Source organism: Crinia signifera, chromosome 9 (genome assembly GCF_055691185.1).
Source record: "Crinia signifera chromosome 9, ASM5569118v1, whole genome shotgun sequence".
NCBI classification, from domain to species: domain Eukaryota; kingdom Metazoa; phylum Chordata; class Amphibia; order Anura; family Myobatrachidae; genus Crinia; species Crinia signifera.
Window position 1 is genome coordinate 148,118,083 of NC_139225.1, and position 16,863 is coordinate 148,134,945.

General features: G+C 42.9%; 1 protein-coding gene across 6 annotated transcripts in view; it reads right to left on the reverse strand.

Annotated features, from left to right (window-relative positions):
• The window catches only part of LOC146036278 (class I histocompatibility antigen, F10 alpha chain-like), a 125,620-nt gene that overhangs the window by 28,272 nt on the left and 80,485 nt on the right, over window positions 1-16,863 (reverse strand). For all 6 annotated transcript variants that reach the window (XM_083160192.1, XM_083160191.1, XM_083160190.1 and 3 more), the window contains one exon: window positions 9,261-9,533. In XM_083160192.1, coding sequence (XP_083016318.1) covers window positions 9,261-9,533 — 273 coding nt within the window. The remainder of the gene's footprint in view (window positions 1-9,260; window positions 9,534-16,863) is intronic.

The following is a 16,863-nucleotide window of genomic DNA, read 5'->3' on the forward strand; positions in this document are numbered from 1 at the left end:
AGCCCCACAGAAGCCCGGCTCCGGAACCCTACATGCTGCAGCATGGAAGAGGGTGCAGGGGATGATCTGCTGGACCGCCCCCCCCCCAAGATGACAGGCAGGCGGGCCCCATAGCAGTTGCATCCCCTGCACCCTCTGTAACGCCACTGTCCATGCCCCTTTTTATACATGCTAGTATTCTATTTGCCTTGTTAGTTGCTATATGACATTGAGCATTGCACCCCAATATGTTATCTATTTGGACTCCTAAGTCCTTTCCAAGTTCTGAATTACCCAATGCCTCCCCACTTAGGTTATAACTAGCACACTGGTTATGTCTCCCAAGGTGCATAACCTTGCATTTATCCACATTGAACCTCATCTTCCACTTGTTTGCCCAATCATCTAGTTTATTAACCCCTTCCCGACATTTGACGTATATATACGTCATGGCCGGGATGTACTTCCCGACACATGACGTATATATACGTCATGACTTTAAACTGTCCCCGCGTCTATAGACGCGGTGACAGTTTAAACATGTCTGCTGTCCCTGACAGCAGACATGTCCCTGCATGCCCAGGGGGGGCGGCGATGCCTCCCCCCCGTCGGCGATCGCTGTGATTGGCTGTTCAATGTGAACAGCCATTCACAGCGTTTTCCTGTGTTACCGGCGAATCAGACGCTCGGTAACACAGGTGTCAATCACCGTCAGGTGTGAGGGGGCATGAGGGGGTCACCGGTGATGACCACACCTCACCCCACCTCACCCCACCTGCCCCCAAGGCTGTGACTGGTCCGTCGGACCGACGGACCAATCACAGCCAAGGCGCGTCATTTAAACTAACGGTGACTGCGCTGCAGACGCCATTCCGGTCTGGAATTGCGTGCAGAGCGGTCACCGTACCAATCTGTCGTGATATACATACCTGATCCTTGCCTGATACTTACCTGATCACCGCTGGTAGCGTGCTGCCAGCAGCTGGATGCTTCCTGGATCTTGTGACTTCCTGTGTGCTGCTGCTGCAGTGTCATAGAGTCACAGATCGTGAGAGATAGTGACAGAGAGTGACAGAGAGTGACAGAGAGTGCTATATTTTGTGTCTGCTGCACCCCTTTTGTGCTGATCAGTATATCTGTGCTGATCAGCAACTTTTTTTTTTTTTTTTATTTTATATATATACCTGTCAGTTGCACCAAAGGTTGTGCTGCCTGTGCAACTGACTGCTGCCCCCCCTTTTGTGCTGATCAGTTTAATTAATTTAGATCAGCAACTTTTTGGGGGTCCAGGTTTTTTTTTTTTATATATATACCCTGTCAGGTTGCACCCACAGTTGTGTGCCTGCTGCCCCTCACTGCTAATCAGTGTTGCATCACTGCATCACTGATCTGCAGTTTTTTTTTTTTTGGAGAGTGCAGTGGGGTTTTGTTTTTACACCCACGTTGCTTTTGTGGGTGTCCTGTGGCCTCTGATCAGTGACGTACATCACTGAACAGAATTTTAGGCACAGGGTTGATATAATTTTTTTTCTGCAGTTTTTTTAAATTGTTTTTTTTTTTGGAGAGTGCTGTGGTTTATTACACCCACGTTGCTTTTGTGGGTGTCCTGTGGCCGCTGATCAGTGACGTACATCACTGAACAGAATTTTAGGCACAGGGTTGATATAATTTTTTTTCTGCAGTTTTTTTAAATTGTTTTTTTTTTTGGAGAGTGCTGTGGTTTATTTTTTTTTTAAATTGTTTTTACACCCACGTTGCTTTTGTGGGTGTCCTGTTGCCTTTGAGCGCTGTTCAGTGACGGACGTTACTGACCAACATCTGTGCTCAATTTTTGGCGCAGGACCCTTTTTTTTTTTTTTTTTTTTTAACCCCTTCAATTTTTTTTTTTTTTAATTGGGATCAAATTCCTGTATAAAGTATTTTTTTTTCTGCACTACATACACACTACACACTACATACCCCCCGTGTTGAAATAAAGTTTGTACCCCCCCTACACTATACACGTGTTGAAAAATTACACTTACAGAAACACAAAAATAAAAATGGCATCCCAAATGTCATCCCAAATGTCATCCCAGTCATCCAGAAGAATGTATTCAGCGGAGGAGGCATATGCCATGCTTGCCTCTGACTCTGACACAGCCAGTGATGCAAGCGGGGAATTTGAAGGATTCGTCTTAAGCTCCTCTTCCTCCTCTAGTGATGAGGGACCCCCTCAAAGACGCCCCCGTAGAGCAGCTGAGACCCCCCCCCAAATGATTGATCCCGTATGGACCCACCCACCAGACAATTTTGAGCCCCAGGTTCCTGAGTTTTTGGCCATCCCAGGAATCCAATTTGATTCAACAGGTCTCAGAGAAATTGACTTTTTCAAATTATTTTTCTCTGATGATTTTATAAATTTAATGGTGGACCAAAGTAATTTATATGCCCAGCAGTTTATTGCTCAAAACCCCACGTCATCATTTGCTAGGTGGACCCCTGTAGATGCAGTAGAGATGATGACGTTTTGGGGTCTGGTGTTACATATGGGCATAGTAAAAAAGCCAGAAATTAGGCAATATTGGAGTACAGATGTTCTGTACAGCACCCCATTTTACCGTATGGCCATGACTCGGACTCGTTTTGAGACAATCCTTAAATTTGTACATTACACCGATAATACACAGTGCCCACCCAGAGATGATCCCACCTTTGACCGGCTATTCAAAGTCAGGCCGGTCATTGATCATTTCAGTGCCAAATTTGCAGAGATGTACATCCCTGAAAAATTTATTTGTATCGACGAGTCCCTTATACATTTTAAAGGAAGGGTTAAATTCCGCCAGTACCTTCCCAATAAGAGGGCAAGGTATGGCATAAAAATGTATAAGCTGTGTGAAAGCACCTCAGCGTACACCCACAGGTTTAGGGTATATGAAGGGAAGGATTCAAGAATTGAACCGCCAGAATGCCCCCCCTCCCTCGTAGGTGTTAGTGGAAAAATTGTCTGGGATTTAGTGCACCCCTTCCTGGATAAAGGTTATCACCTCTATGTGGATAACTTTTACACTAGCATCCCCCTGTTTAAGGCCCTTGGTTCAAGAGGTACAGCAGCTTGCGGTACTGTGCGCAAGAACCAAAGAGGCCTCCCAAAAACGCACATTGCCCAAGTACTGAGAAGGGGTGAAAGCAGGGGAATATGCACCGAAAATATGTTGTTGGTCAAATATAAGGACAAGAGGGATGTCCTTATACTGACAACAATTCATGGAGACAGTACCACCTCCATCCCTGTACGAGGTACCAGTACCCACACCTCAAATCCTAATTGTATCCTAGATTACAATAAGTACATGGGCGGAGTGGATCTTTCAGATCAGGTACTGAAGCCGTACAGTCCCCTGCGGAAAACAAAAATCTGGTACAAGAAGCTGGCCGTGTATATCATCCAGATGGCACTGTATAACGCTTACGTGCTATTCCGTTCTACCGGCCAGAGGGGGACATTTATGCACTTTCAAGAGGAAGTCATAAAGGGCCTAATATTTGGGAACCAGCAGGCAGAGGGCCCCAGTACTTCTAGTACTGGCCCCCGTATTGTACCAGGGCAGCATTTTCCTAACGAAATCCCCTCCACTGCAAGAAAGGGCAGGACACAAAAAAGGTGCAAAGTTTGCTATAAAAAGGGAATAAGAAAGGATACTATTTTCCACTGTGAAACTTGCCCCGACAAACCCGGCCTATGTATAAAGGAGTGTTTTAAAATATACCACACATCTATGGATTATTAGGTTCATCATTTCACCGTGCTTCGGGGGTCTTGCTAATGCCACATAGCACCCACCATTCATTCCACCAGAATCTGAGCTGCAAAATCCAAAAATCACTCCTTCCCTTCTGAGTCCTGCCATGCACCCAACTGGTATTTTTTGGTCACATATGAGGCATTGCCATACTCGGAAGAAATTGGGGCACAGATTTTGGGGTGCTTTTTCTCCTTCATACCTTATGAAAATGAAAAATTTTGAGCCAGAACTGCATTTTTGTGTAAAAAAAATGTAATTTTTAATTTTCACTGCCCAGTTGTATCAAAATTGGTGAAACCCCTGGGGGTTTGAAATGTACACTATACCCCTAGATGAATTCCCTGAGGGGTGTAGTTTGCAAAATGGGGTCACTTGTGGGGGGTTCCACTGTATTGGTGCTTCGGGGGTCTTGCTAATGCGACATAGCACCCACCAACATTCCACCAGAATCTGTGCTGCAAAATCCAAAAATCACTCCTTCCCTTCTGAGTCCTGCCATTTTTTGGTCACACATGAGGCATTGCCATACTCGGAAGAAATTGGGGCACAGATTTTGGGGTGCTTTTTCTCCTTCATACCTTATGAAAATGAAAAATTTTGAGCCAGAACTGCATTTTTGTGTAAAAAAATGTAATTTTTCATTTGCACAGCCCAGTTGTATCAAAATTGGTGAAACCCCTGGGGGTTTGAAATGTACACTATACCCCTAGATGAATTCCCTGAGGGGTGTAGTTTGCAAAATGGGGTCACTTGTGGGGGGGTTCCACTGTATTGGTGCTTTGGGGGTCTTGCTAATGCGACATAGCACCCACCAACATTCCACCAGAATCTGTGCTGCAAAATCCAAATATCACTCCTTCCCTTCTGAGTCCTGCCATTTTTTGGTCACACATGAGGCATTGCCGTACTCGGGAGAAATTGGGGCACAGATTTTGGGGTGCTTTTTCTCCTTCATACCTTATGAAAATGAAAAATTTTGAGCCAGAACTGCATTTTTGTGTAAAAAAATGTAATTTTTCATTTGCACAGCCCAGTTGTATCAAAATTGGTGAAACCCCTGGGGGTTTGAAATGTACACTATACACCTAGATGAATTCCCTGAGGGGTGTAGTTTGCAAAATGGGGTCACTTGTGGGGGGGTTCCACTGTATTGGTGCTTCGGGGGTCTTGCTAATGCGACATAGCACCCACCAACATTCCACCAGAATCTGTGCTGCAAAATCCAAAAATCACTCCTTCCCTTCTGAGTCCTGCCATGCACCCAAATGGTATTTTTTGGTCACATGTGAGGCATTGCCGTACTCGGGAGAAATTGGGGCACAGATTTTGGGGTGCTTTGTCTCCTTCATTCCTTGTGAAAATGAAAAATGTTGAGCCAGAACTGCATTTTTGTGTAAAAAATGTAATTTTTCATTTTCACTGCCCAGTTGTACCACAATTGGTGAAACCCCTGGGGGTTTGAAATGTACACTATACCCCTAGATGAATTCCCTGAGGGGTGTAGTTTGCAAAATGGGGTCACTTGTGGGGGGGTTCCACTGTATTGGTGCTTCGGGGGTCTTTCTAATGCGACATAGCACCCACCAACATTCCACCAGAATCTGAGCTGCAAAATCCAAAAATCACTCCTTCCCTTCTGAGTCCTGCCATGCACCCAAATGGTATTTTTTGGTCACATGTGAGGCATTGCCGTACTCGGGAGAAATTGGGGCACAGATTTTGGGGTGCTTTTTCTCCTTCATACCTTATGAAAATGAAAAATTTTGAGCCAGAACTGCATTTTTGTGTAAAAAATGTAATTTTTCATTTTCACTGCCCAGTTGTACCACAATTGGTGAAACCCCTGGGGGTTTGAAATGTACACTATACCCCTAGATGAATTCCCTGAGGGGTGTAGTTTGCAAAATGGGGTCACTTGTGGGGGGTTCCACTGTATTGGTGCTTCGGGGGTCTTGCTAATGCGACATAGCACCCACCAACATTCCACCAGAATCTGAGCTGCAAAATCCAAAAATCACTCCTTCCCTTCTGAGTCCTGCCATGCACCCAAATGGTATTTTTTGGTCACATGTGAGGCATTGCCGTACTCGGGAGAAATTGGGGCACAGATTTTGGGGTGCTTTTTCTCCTTCATACCTTATGAAAATGAAAAATGTTGAGCCAGAACTGCATTTTTGTGTAAAAAAAATGTAATTTTTCATTTGCACAGCCCAGTTGTATCAAAATTGGTGAAACCCCTGGGGGTTTGAAATGTACACTATACCCCTAGATGAATTCCCTGAGGGGTGTAGTTTGCAAAATGGGGTCACTTGTGGGGGGGTTCCACTGTATTGGTGCTTCGGGGGTCTTGCTAATGCGACATAGCACCCACCAACATTCCACCAGAATCTGAGCTGCAAAATCCAAAAATCACTCCTTCCCTTCTGAGTCCTGCCATGCACCCAACTGGTATTTTTTGGTCACATGTGAGGCATTGCCGTACTCGGGAGAAATTGGGGCACAGATTTTGGGGTGCTTTGTCTCCTTCATTCCTTGTGAAAATGAAAAATTTTGAGCCAGAACTGCATTTTTGTGTAAAAAATGTAATTTTTCATTTTCACTGCCCAGTTGTACCACAATTGGTGAAACCCCTGGGGGTTTGAAATGTACACTATACCCCTAGATGAATTCCCTGAGGGGTGTAGTTTGCAAAATGGGGTCACTTGTGGGGGGGTTCCTAACTTTTAGCATCTTATGGTGCCTAGAAACCTACATGGTGCCTAAAAAATAATCTCATAAAAAGGAGGCTCCAAAATCAAGTAGGTGCTCCTTCTATTATGAAGCCTGTGGTTTGGTCAACGTGCACACTAGGGCCACATATAGGATATTTATGAAAACAAAAGAATTGGGGGAATCAATTTTTAGTCACATTTCTCTAGTAAAATCTACTGTGTTCCTTAGAAAAATGTATTAAAATTGCAAATCTATAAAAAAAATGAAATTTTGAAATTTCACCTACACTTTGTTTTAATTCCTGTGAAACACCTAAAGGGTTAACAAACTTCCAAAATGCTGTTTTGAATACTGTGAGGGGTGCAGTTTTTGAAATGGCATCATTTATGGGGGTGCCTCACATACAAGTCCCTCAAAGTCACATCAGAACTGAACTGGTCCCTAAAAAAAATCAGTGTTTGAAATTTTCTTGAAAATTTGAGAATTTGCTATTCATATTTTAAGCCTCCTAGTGTCCAAAAAAATTAAAAGGAGGTTGAAATAATGATGGCAACATAAAGTAGACATATGGGCTATGTTAGTTATTAACTATTTTGAGTGGTATGATTATTTGTCTCACAAGCAGAAAATTTAACATTTTGAAAATTGCTAAATTTTCCATTTTTTTACGACATTTTGGTATTTTTCACAAAAAAACACAGACTGTATCGACCCAAATTTACCACTAATTTGAAGTACAATGTGTCACGAGAAAACAATCTCAAAATCACTGGGATAAGTAAAAGCAAAAAAAAGTTATCCCCACTTAAGTGATACATGTCAGATTTGAAAAAAAGGGCTCTGTCAGGAAGGCAAAAACAGGCTGCGTCGGGAAGGGGTTAAGATCATTTTGAAGCGCGGAGACATCCTCGGTTGATCTAATAACTCTGCTCAATTTTGTGTCTTCAGCAAAGATGGAAACTTTGCTGAGACTTCCCACCCCAATATCATTAATAAATATGTTAAATAAAATGGGCCCTAGTACCGATCCTTGTGATACTCCACTTAGTACTGGTATCATATCTAATACTGCGCCATTCACAACCACTATCTGTTCTCTATTACACAACCAGTTCCCTACCCACCTACAAATTATTACCCCTAGTCCCAGTTCCTCCATTTTGTTTATCAACCTCTTGTGCGGCACTGTATCAAAGACCTTAGCAAAATCTAAGAAGACCACATCTACAGCATTTCCATTATCAAGATTTTTTCTGACATCCTCATAGAAGCCTAGTAAATTTGTTTGGCATGAACAATTTTTCACAAACCCATGTTGGTTGATACGAATTAAACTATGAAGATCTAAATATTCCAGGATGCCATCCATTAAGAAACCTTCAAATAATTTACCCACTATTGATGTTACGCTCACAGGCCTGTAATTAGTTGGGTCATCCCTTTTTCCTTTTTTGAATATTGGCACTACCTCAGCTAATCTCCAGTCTTTTGGTACTTACCTGATGTTAGTGAGTTATCAAAAATGTAATACAGAGGGGTTGTTAATTCCTCCCTTAATTTATTTAGTACCCTTGGATGAATCCCATCTGGTGATTTGTCTGTTTTTATTTTGCTGAGCCGCAATTATATCTAGCTACTGTACAGATGGGTCAGGTCCCATCCTGGCTGGCGGGTCGCCAGAACGTCCGCGCTGGCGACCCGCCAGCAGCCGCGCCAGCGAATACACTGAGACGCGCGTGCGTCTCACGCGCACGCGCGTCTCAGTCTCCGTCGCCAGCGCGACGGAAACCCTGTCCGTCTCCGCCTCAGGGAGACGGACAGGGTTAGGGGGGGGTTAGGGGGGGGATGCGGGCAGGTGGCGGGGACCCCGGGTTACCGCCGGCAAGCCGGCGGGGACCCGGGGGAACGGATGGAAGCGCTGTCGGAAGGGGACGCGCGTGCCTCTCGTGCGCGCGCGTCCCCTTCTCACCATCGCCATGGCGCTGGCGGGGGATGGCGGCTGGCGACGCCAGCGCCATCCCCTGCCAAGATGGGACCAGACCCATCTGTATATTTGTTTAATATTGATGTGTTTGAAAAACTTCTTGGGATTGGTTTGCTCTCAGAGGCTATGCACTCCTCATTTTCCCTTTTAGCTACTTTGATTACCCCTTTAAAAATTGTATTTAATTCTTTGTTTTTGCTGAATGCCTCGTCATTCACATTATCCTTATAAAATTTAAATGCTCTTGTCTTATTGTTGATTACTGTCCTTACTTTTTTATCCAACCATGATGGCTTTTTCTTATTAAATTTACCTTTATTGCTTTTTGGGATGTATTTAGTTGTTAGTGATTCAAGCACATTTTTTAGTGTTTCCCACATTTCCTCTGCATTCTGCCCCTCAAATAACGCTTCCCACTCAATATCTTTTAAAGATTCCCTTAATAATTCGGAGTTAGCTTTCCTAAAATGTAATATTTTAGCCTTTCCTGTATGTTGTAGTTTATTTCTAGTGAAACCATGTTATGGTCACTGTTCCCTAGGTGTTCTATTACTTTGGTATTTGAAACTAGATCTATGTTGTTTTTTAATACTAAACCCAATAGTACCTCCTTCCTAGTTGGAGTTACTACCGATTGTGTGATAAACTGATCATTGAGTAAGTTTATGAACCCTCTGCTTTTTTCTGACTTACATGACTCATTTGTCCAATCTATGTCTGGATAGTTAAAACCCCCCATAATTAATGTTAGTACTATGCTCTAATGCACACATGCCCCAAGCACAGCTGACACTCACCCCACAGGACATTCAGTGACTCCTCCAGGCTGCTGTGATCCACATAACAGGAGTAAGTGTCCTCATCCCTGAGTATGACTTCCACAGAGGCTCTGGTCTGATAGGTGCCGTCAGGATGGGGGAGGATCTTTGTAGCTTCATGTGAGGGAACCTCGTCTATCCCATTCCTCATCCACTTCACATCCACTGCTCGGGGGTGAAACCCGTACACCTGACAGTGGAGCTTTGTGATACCATCTGATTGGTGACTGGAGACCTTCACCTGTGGGCGAACTGGGAGGGAGACAGAGATCCAGATGTTACATAGAATGATCTATGGACTGTCACTCAGTGTTCCTGTGTGAGAGCGCTCCGTCTACATGTGATCCTGGGGGATGGCGGCAGGGAGTACACTGGCTGCAGCTCACTCACTCACTGGTGTGAGACGCTCTTCTGCTTCCCACTCAGTCTCTAAATACTTACTGACCAGTTCTCTATCCTGTGACTGGCTGCATCCTCTGTACTCTGCTTCCCACTCAGTCACTCACACTGTCTCTCACCACCCTCTATCCTGTGACTGGCTGCATCCTCTGTACTCTGCTTCCCACTCAGTCACTCACACTGTCTCTCACCACCCTCTATCCTGTGACTGGCTGCATCCTCTGTACTCTGCTTCCCACTCAGTCACTCACACTGTCTCTCACCACCCTCTATCCTGTGACTGGCTGCATCCTCTGTACTCTGCTTCCCACTCAGTCACTGACAATGTCTCATGGTTGTCTATCCTGTGACTGACTGCATCCTCTGTACTCTGCTTCCCAATCAGTCACTCACACGGTCTCTCACCGCCCTGTTCTCTATCCTGTGACTGGATGCATTCTCTGTACTCTGCTTCCCACCCAGTCACTCACACTGTCTCTCACTAACCTGTTCTCTATCCTGTGAGTGGCTGCATCCTCCATACTCTGCTTCCCACCCAGTCACTCACACTGTCTCTCACCGCCCTGTTCTCTATCCTGTGACTGGATGCATCCTCCATACTCTGCTTCCCACCCAGTGACTCACACTGTCTCTCACCGCCCTGTTCTCTATCCTGTGAGTGGCTGCATCCTCTGTACTCTGTTTCCTATAGTACTATACTATGCAAACCACTGCACCTATGGGATCATGAATTGGAAATAAAGTGATATATTTGTGAAGCAAAAGGCACTTTTTCTCCTTGAGTTGCACCTTAAAATATATAGTGGCAATAATATTAATTGTGACGTCCGGCGTGTGTTGCACATAGTATTCCTGCCACTTGTCTTTGTAAATATACCTGATGGCGTCAGTTCTCCAGAAGGGGATATGAGAAGAGGCAGCGCACTATGGGTTTGTGTCCTGTTACTTCCTGATGGGCCTTATAGTTTAACTGGCTGCTGACCGATGACATCACATAAGTGAGATCACTGAATATCCCACTTTGGATTTATTGGTAGATGCCTACAGGTTGGTGGGTGCATAGTGTATCTGAGCAAGGCGGTTAGTCCACACACTGATGCCAATATACTAGAGGTTGTACAGAAGATAGCAGGATATAGGTGATATAAGATATACAGCAGCCAGTATAAGGTACCAGGTGCAGTAACTGCTGATGCTGGATATGATCACGCACTATGATGGGCTGTCTGATACCACCGGCGAAGCTACTGCGCACAAGCCTTAATACACTGCACTATGTCACCTTGTTAGGGAATAAATATGCTGCTTTATACTGCCTGAAGACAGGTGAGTGCCCTGCTTTACAATATGTAAGTGGAATTTAACCAGTGGATGGATAATGTTCACCTACGGTGCCAACCCCCAGCCGTCCATTATCTCTAGCGGTGAGTGCATTGGATTCTAATGGTATTTATATTTATTATACACACAAAATCCATTTACAATAATATACATTTCATTAAACTCCATAAAACCCTGTTTGTGTGACGTAGATGTCCCCCATGCTGCACACACAATGTATTATAGTGGGTTATATACACTAGGTGGGTATGGAGACACACAGGAGCACCAGATACATAGGATGCCACCTGATACATAGGATGCCACCTGATAACACAGCCTATAAATTCCCTAGTACTTCCCAGTGCACAGTTACCTGATTATTAGGACAGCCCACAACATGGCGGCCTCCACTGTCAGAAACCTCTATGTGTGGAGGTGATAGATGCACTTTTATACATTGAGAAAATACTCAAAATAAAAGGTTCACAAGCAGGGCCGGACTGACCATCTGGCAAATGCACACAGGGGCTGGCTGCCAACTTTCAGCCTTCGGGGGAAAACACAGGGATGTGGCCAGGGCCGGATTATAGTGGGGGAACAAGGGGTCAGTACCCCTGGGACCCCCTCTAGCTAGGGGCCCCCTGTGGTTGGCATGTATTTAAAAAAAAACAAATATTTTTAATTTATTAATTTTTTTAGCTAAGGGTTTTCTGCATGGGAGTGCGATAGTGCTGCAGCTTTACCTATCTGCCAATGTGACAATGATTAATGGTGCTGAGCATCGGGAGCCAAGGCACACTGACTGCACAAGTGTGCAGTGCATTACTGGGAGTTGATTAAGTCCCATGACACTTTGCACCAGAGGGCAGAGGCTGAGACGTTTGTGCTGAGCTCTGATTGGTGGAGATCATTACATGCTTCTCAGGTCATATCCTCATGTGTAATGAGACACATGAGGACATGACCAGTATAACTGATAGGGATGTATGATGGGGTGTAATATAAATGTGATACAGGTATATAGATAAAGTGTATATAATGTGTGGTGTCACCTCTCTTCCCCAGATCCTCTCTCCCATTGTTACACCACTGAGTACAGGACAGTATAATGTAATGAGACACATGAGGAAATGACCAGTATAACTGATAGGGATGTATTATGGGGTGTAATATAAATGTGATACAGGTATATAGATACAGTGTATATAATGTGTGGTGTCACCTCTCTTCCCCAGATCCTCTCTCCCATTGTTACACCACTGAGTACAGGACAGTATAATGTAATGAGACACATGAGGAAATGACCAGTATAACTGATAGGGATGTATGATGGGTGTAATATAAATGTGATACAGGTATATAGATACAGTGTATATAATGTGTGGTGTCACCTCTCTTCCCCAGATCCTCTCTCCCATTGTTACACCACTGAGTACAGGACAGTATAATGTAATGAGACACATGAGGATATGACCAGTATAACTGATAGGGATGTATGATGGGGTGTAATATAAATGTGATACAGGTATATACAGTGTATATAATGTGTGGTGTCACCTCTCTTCCCCAGATCCTCTCTCCCATTGTTACACCACTGAGTACAGGACAGTATAATGTAATGAGACACATGAGGATATGACCAGTATAACTGATAGGGATGTATGATGGGTGTAATATAAATGTGATACAGGTATATAGATACAGTGTATATAATGTGTGGAGTCACCTCTCTTCCCCAGATCCTCTCTCCCATTGTTACACCACTGAGTACAGGACAGTATAATGTAATGAGACACATGAGGATATGACCAGTATAACTGATAGGGATGTATGATGGGTGTAATATAAATGTGATACAGGTATATAGATACAGTGTATATAATGTGTGGAGTCACCTCTCTTCCCCAGATCCTCTCTCCCATTGTTACACCACTGAGTACAGGACAGTATAATATAATGAGACACATGAGGATATGACCAGTATAACTGATAGGGATGTATGATGGGTGTAATATAAATGTGATACAGGTATATACAGTGTATATAATGTGTGGTGTCACCTCTCTTCCCCAGATCCTCTCTCCCATTGTTACACCACTGAGTACAGGACAGTATAATGTAATGAGACACATGAGGATATGACCAGTATAACTGATAGGGATGTATGATGGGTGTAATATAAATGTGATACAGGTATATACAGTGTATATAATGTGTGGTGTCATCTCTCTTCTCCAGATCCTCTCTCCCATTGTTACACCACTGAGTACAGGACAGTATAATGTAATGAGACACATGAGGATATGACCAGTATAACTGATAGGGATGTATGATGGGTGTAATATAAATGTGATACAGGTATATAGATACAGTGTATATAATGTGTGGTGTCACCTCTCTTACCCAGATCCTCTCTCCCATTGTTACACCACTGAGTACAGGACAGTATAATGTAATGAGACACATGAGGATATGACCAGTATAACTGATAGGGATGTATGATGGGGTGTAATATAAATGTGATACAGGTATATAGATACAGTGTATATAATGTGTGGTGTCACCTCTCTTCCCCAGATCCTCTCTCCCATTGTTACACCACTGAGTACAGGACAGTATAATGTAATGAGACACATGAGGAAATGACCAGTATAACTGATAGGGATGTATGATGGGTGTAATATATATGTGATACAGGTATATACAGTGTATATAATGTGTGGTGTCACCTCTCTTCCCCAGATCCTCTCTCCCATTGTTACACCACTGAGTACAGGACAGTATAATGTAATGACACACATGAGGTAATGACCAGTATAACTGATAGAGATGTATGATGGGTGTAATATAAATGTGATACAGGTATATACTGTGTATATATTGTGTGGTGTCACCTCTCTTCCCCAGATCCTCTCTCCCATTGTTACACCACTGAGTACAGGACAGTATAATGTAATGAGACACATGAGGAAACGACCAGTATAACTGATAGGGATGTATGATGGTGTAATATAAATGTGATACAGGTATATACAGTGTATATAATGTGTGGTGTCACCTCTCTTCCCCAGATCCTCTCTCCCATTGTTACACCACTGAGTACAGGACAGTATAATGTAATGAGACACATGAGGAAATGACCAGTATAACTGATAGGGATGTATGATGGGTGTAATATATATGTGATACAGGTATATACAGTGTATATAATGTGTGGTGTCACCTCTCTTCCCCAGATCCTCTCTCCCATTGTTACACCACTGAGTACAGGACAGTATAATGTAATGACACACATGAGGTAATGACCAGTATAACTGATAGAGATGTATGATGGGTGTAATATAAATGTGATACAGGTATATACTGTGTATATATTGTGTGGTGTCACCTCTCTTCCCCAGATCCTCTCTCCCATTGTTACACCACTGAGTACAGGACAGTATAATGTAATGAGACACATGAGGAAACGACCAGTATAACTGATAGGGATGTATGATGGGTGTAATATAAATGTGATACAGGTATATACAGTGTATATAATGTGTGGTGTCACCTCTCTTCCCCAGATCCTCTCTCCCATTGTTACACCACTGAGTACAGGACAGTATAATGTAATGAGACACATGAGGATATGACCAGTATAACTGATAGGGATGTATGATGGGTGTAATATAAATGTGATACAGGTATATAGATACAGTGTATATAATGTGTGGTGTCACCTCTCTTCCCCAGATCCTCTCTCCCATTGTTACACCACTGAGTACAGGACAGTATAATGTAATGAGACACATGAGGAAATGACCAGTATAACTGATAGGGATGTATGATGGGGTGTAATATAAATGTGATACAGGTATATAGATACAGTGTATATAATGTGTGATGTCACCTCTCTATCCCATATCCTCTCTCCCATTGTTACACCACTGAGTACAGGACAGTATAATGTAATGAGACACATGAGGATATGACCAGTATAACTGATAGGGATGTATGATGGGGTGTAATATAAATGTGATACAGGTATATAGATGCAGTGTATATAATGTGTGGTGTCACCTCTCTTCCCCACATCCTCTCCCCCATTGTTACACCACTGAGTACAGGACAGTATAATGTAATGAGACACATGAGTAAATGACCAGTATAACTGATAGGGATGTATGATGGGTGTAATATAAATGTGATACAGGTATATAGATACAGTGTATATAATGTGTGGTGTCACCTCTCTCCCCCAGATCCTCTCTCCCATTGTTACACCACTGAGTACAGGACAGTATAATGTAATGAGACACATGAGGATATGACCAGTATAACTGATAGGGATGTATGATGGGTGTAATATAAATGTGATACAGGTATATACAGTGTATATAATGTGTGGTGTCACCTCTCTTCCCCAGATCCTCTCTCCCATTGTTACACCACTGAGTACAGGACAGTATAATGTAATGAGACACATGAGGTAATGACCAGTATAACTGATAGGGATGTATGATGGGTGTAATATAAATGTGATACAGGTATATAGATACAGTGTATATAATGTGCGGTGTCATCTCTCTTCCCCAGATCCTCTCTCCCATTGTTACACCACTGAGTACAGGACAGTATAATGTAATGAGACACATGAGGATATGACCAGTATAACTGATAGGGATGTATGATGGGGTGTAATATAAATGTGATACAGGTATATACAGTGTATATAATGTGTGGTGTCACCTCTCTTAACCAGATCCTCTCTCCCATTGTTACACCACTGAGTACAGTACAGTATAATGTAATGAGACACATGAGGATATGACCAGTATAACTGATAGGGATGTATGATGGGGTGTAATATAAATGTGATACAGGTATATACAGTGTATATAATGTGTGGTGTCACCTCTCTTCCCCAGATCCTCTCTCCCATTGTTACACCACTGAGTACAGGACAGTATAATGTAATAAGACACATGAGGATATGACCAGTATAACTGATAGGGATGTATGATGAGGTGTAATATAAATGTGATACAGGTATATAGATACAGTGTATATAATGTGCGGTGTCACCTCTCTTCCCCAGATCCTCTCTCCCATTGTTACACCACTGAGTACAGGACAGTATAATGTAATGAGACACATGAGGAAATGACCAGTATAACTGATAGGGATGTATGATGGGTGTAATATAAATGTGATACAGGTATATACAGTGTATATAATGTGTGGTGTCACCTCTCTTCCCCAGATTCTCTCTCCCATTGTTACACCACTGAGTACAGGACAGTATAATGTAATGAGACACATGAGGATATGACCAGTATAACTGATAGGGATGTATGATGGGTGTAATATAAATGTGATACAGGTATATACAGTGTATATAATGTGTGGTGTCACCTCTCTTCCCCAGATCCTCTCTCCCATTGTTACACCACTGAGTACAGGACAGTATAATGTAATGAGACACATGAGGAAATGACCAGTATAACTGATAGGGATGTATGATGGGTGTAATATAAATGTGATACAGGTATATACAGTGTATATAATGTGTGGTGTCACCTCTCTTCCCCAGATTCTCTCTCCCATTGTTACACCACTGAGTACAGGACAGTATAATGTAATGAGACACATGAGGATATGACCAGTATAACTGATAGGGATGTATGATGGGGTGTAATATAAATGTGATACAGGTATATACAGTGTATATAATGTGTGGTGTCACCTCTCTTCCCCAGATCCTCTCTCCCATTGTTACACCACTGAGTACAGGACAGTATAATGTAATGAGACACATGAGGAAATGACCAGTATAACTGATAGGGATGTATGATGGGTGTAATATAAATGTGATACA